General features: G+C 37.9%; 1 protein-coding gene across 2 annotated transcripts in view; it reads left to right on the top strand.

The window, feature by feature from the left end:
• The window catches only part of PPP2R3A (protein phosphatase 2, regulatory subunit B'', alpha), a 113171-nt gene that overhangs the window by 45016 nt on the left and 64529 nt on the right, over nucleotides 1–3626 (top strand). For both annotated transcript variants that reach the window (XM_008584106.1, XM_008584105.1), the window contains exon 5: nucleotides 1871–1945. In XM_008584106.1, the coding sequence (XP_008582328.1) occupies nucleotides 1871–1945 (75 nt within the window). The remainder of the gene's footprint in view (nucleotides 1–1870; nucleotides 1946–3626) is intronic.

Genomic DNA, 3626 nt, shown 5'->3' with positions numbered 1-3626 from the left:
AAGTATGTCCCCCATGGTATTCATCAATTATTAAGGAAAAACAGTAACTTTACAGTGGAGAATGCAGCAGACACCACCTGAACTGAGTGTGATTGAGGTTAATGTCACCAGATATAAGACACATTGACATCATGTACTACCTGTTTGATGCACTGTGACACACTGAAAAGGACACAACATCACTTCTGTGGTATTCCTGCTGAAGATATGTAAACATAACCTAATCATGACAAAACATCAGACAAACCAAATTGAGAGGCATTCTACAGAATAAGTGACAAGAACTCATTACAAGCATGAAAATCAATGAAAGACAAGGAAAGATGGAGGAACTGTCACAGACTGGAGGTGACCAATGAGACACAAAAACTAAATACAGTGTAGAATCCTAGAACAGAAAAATACATTAGAGGAAAAATTGGTGAGATTTGAATAAGGTGTGTACTTTAGTATTGTATCAATATTTAATTCCTGGTTTTGATCATTGTACTGTGGTTTGTGAGTTGTTACCATTATGGGAAGCTGGGAGAGGGGCATAGGAAATTCCTCTTCGATATTTTTTTTATAACATCTGTAAATCTAAAATTATTTCCAAATAAAAAGTTAAATAGTAAGGTGCATTGGTTTTAGACTATGTTGGTAGGTATGTATAGCCAACTCTTCTGAAGAAACAAAGGAAAGAGATATAATTGATGTCTGTCCATTGATGACTAGCCAATTAATAGATTATATCTATGTTGGCATTGATGTTGCCTCTTGTTATTACATTAATAGTAATTATCTCTAATAGGTTCTCTAGACTCAAAGTGTTTTAAAAATCTAATTACAAAATAAAAACAGTATTTCAGGGTTTCAGTATTTTAGCAGTCTTAACAAGAACAAGATACCAGATTTAAAAATAAAGTAAAATCCTGGGGCCGGCCCGGTGGCGCACTGCTACAGTGCGCCGCTTGGGAAGCGCGGCGGCGCTCCTGCCGAGGGTTCGGATCCCACATACAGACCGGTTCCCGCTCACTGGCTGAGCGAGGGGCGGGCGCAGCGCCGAGGGTTGCGATCCCGTTGCCGGTCCCGGTCCGGTACGGGCGCGACACTGAGGGTTGCAGTCCGTTGCCGGACACGAAAAAAAAAAATTTAAAAAAGTAAAGTAAAATCCTAAATTGAAACGGTTTGTTCGCACAATTATTTTGGTATAAACTGTTGGAAAAATTTAAAAAAAATAAAGTAAAATCCTAAATTGAAACGGTTTGTTCGCACAATTATTTTGGTATAAACTGTTGGACAGTAGCTGGCTCACACAACTTAACATGGACAGATTTAAAACTACCTGGCTACATGGGTATCTTTTTCAAAAATTTCTCATGTCTCTAAGTTAAGAAAGAGATTCACTCTCTATTATCCATCCTGTATAAGTATCACTTAGCAACCCCTACCAGGATTTGTGGGATGAATTTCCTTGACATGCCTTGATATGTTAGAATTACAGTACATACCTCTAAAACATTTGATTCACAAATCACCAAATAATAGCTAAATTAAAATTTTAACTTTTTATTGAAGTATACTATGGATACAGAAAAACATATATAAGTGTGCTTTTCATAAAATTTGAATTTAATGAAGTATTAAATTTTAAGTGCACTATTCAGTATTCTATAAGAGCAAGTTTGCTCAACTGGCAACTTCTTATACAGAAAGGAAAAAATTTAGTAGACTTTTTTTTTTTATATGTTTGTTAATTTAGTTTTGGTTTTGATCTTTTTCAGGATGTGGTGGATACACATCCTGGTTTCTTATACAGAAAGGAAAAAATTTAGTAGACTTTTTTTTTTTTTATGTTTGTTAATTTAGTTTTGGTTTTGATCTTTTTCAGGATGTGGTGGATACACATCCTGGCCTTACGTTCCTGAAAGATGCTCCAGAATTCCATTCCCGCTACATCACCACGGTAGGCTGAGTCCTCTTTTGTCTTAATGTAACTCCTTAAGTCACTTTTTTATCACTATCTAGTATCCAGGCTTTCAGATCTTTATGTAAAAGATAACATGGGCCATCATGATTATTTTAAGTGGAAGGAAGTTAGAGTAAAATTGAATTAATAATTTATTTATTTATATTTATTTCCCATTTTATATGGGCCCGATGCTTAAAAGAAGTCTTTTGCATACGAAAGTAAAGTAACATAGTCATTCTGTCTGTTTTTATGAAATATACCTTTCGCTGTGTTATGATACTAATATCTAGTTGATTTTAAGCATTTCCAAATAAGACTGAAAGGAATTTTCAACAGCCTGTCCTAGAAAAAGATGTGTCTTTAGTACCTCAAAGTTAGAACTGGAAATAATGAGAAATGGCGTGCGTGTAATCAGAAAACAAATCATGTAACAATTTAAAATAACATAATCACAATCCCCTGTTTTGTGAGGTGCTCTCACCGCCTGTTTCTCAGGCATAGCCTCATTTGATCAGTCACAGGCAGGGCAGGAGTCATGAGGGAGACAGCACAGGTCTGCAGCACACAGTGCAGCCATTTCATGCACTCTCTGCATGGCTCCCAGAGTCTCTGTGGGCATTCCATAGATCAGCCCCAGGGCACACCTCACGTTCACAGATACACTCAATTGAGGTGGCCCTTGCCTCTAGCTCAAATCCCTCAGCTCAGCTGCGCAGTTTCCTACAAAAACCATCCTCCTCTCATTCTTAGGGTACCGTTTGTTGGCTTTGGATGTATTGGGTTCTGCCAAATTAAAAATACTAGTTTTTTTCCTCCTGTAGAAACTTCATTCTTTGCTTTTATATTGGCTCTCTTCTATTAGTGTAAGACTTCATAAGATTTTATCTGAGCCAGAAGGTATCACTGTCATCTAAGACTATCTCAGAAGTTATTTTTGTCCATTAACCACAACACTGTACTAAATTACCTCCACCACAATCACTCTGACCCAGTTGCCCTCATTTCTCACTTGGATTACTTCTAATTGATCTCCCTCCTACCACCCTCATTGCCTTAAAGTCTAATCTCCACAAAGAAAACAGTTATCCTTCAAAACGTCAAGTTCAATTGTATCACTCCTCTGCTCAAACCCTCCAATATAGTGTTTCCTATCTCACTGAGAATAAAACCCAAAGTCCTTGCTAAGACCCTTCCCCATACCCCCCACACCCTCTGATCTTATCTTCTCCCTCCCCATCCTTGCTTACTCTGCTCAGACATGATGGCTTCCTCACTGTTCCTGAGCAGACCAAATCCACTCCTGCCTCAGGCGCTTTCTTCTTTGTCTTTCCTCTGCCTTGGAGTGCTCTTCCTACAGATTTACACGGTGTGTCTCCCTCACTTCATCGAGATACCCGCTCAGATATTTCCTTATTAGTGATGCCTTCCCTGATCACTTTCTATCTTTATTACCCTTCTTCTCCCTGTTTCCTCCCACACTTTCTGTTCTTTTGACCTGCTTTATTTTTCTTCTTAGCTCTTATCTTCTGATACTTACCTTTTTTGTTTATCATCCATCTCCATAATATAAACTCCATGAGAGCAGGGACTTTGTCTATATTTTTCACTGCTGAGTCCCATCCCCAGTATCTAGAATAGAGCCTGGCACATAAAAGATACACAGTAAATATTTATT

This window comes from Galeopterus variegatus, unplaced genomic scaffold (assembly GCF_000696425.1).
Source record: "Galeopterus variegatus unplaced genomic scaffold, G_variegatus-3.0.2 Scaffold3151, whole genome shotgun sequence".
NCBI lineage: Eukaryota > Metazoa > Chordata > Mammalia > Dermoptera > Cynocephalidae > Galeopterus > Galeopterus variegatus.
Note: the sequence above shows the minus strand (reverse complement) of the source record. Positions and strands in the feature narration are given on the sequence as shown.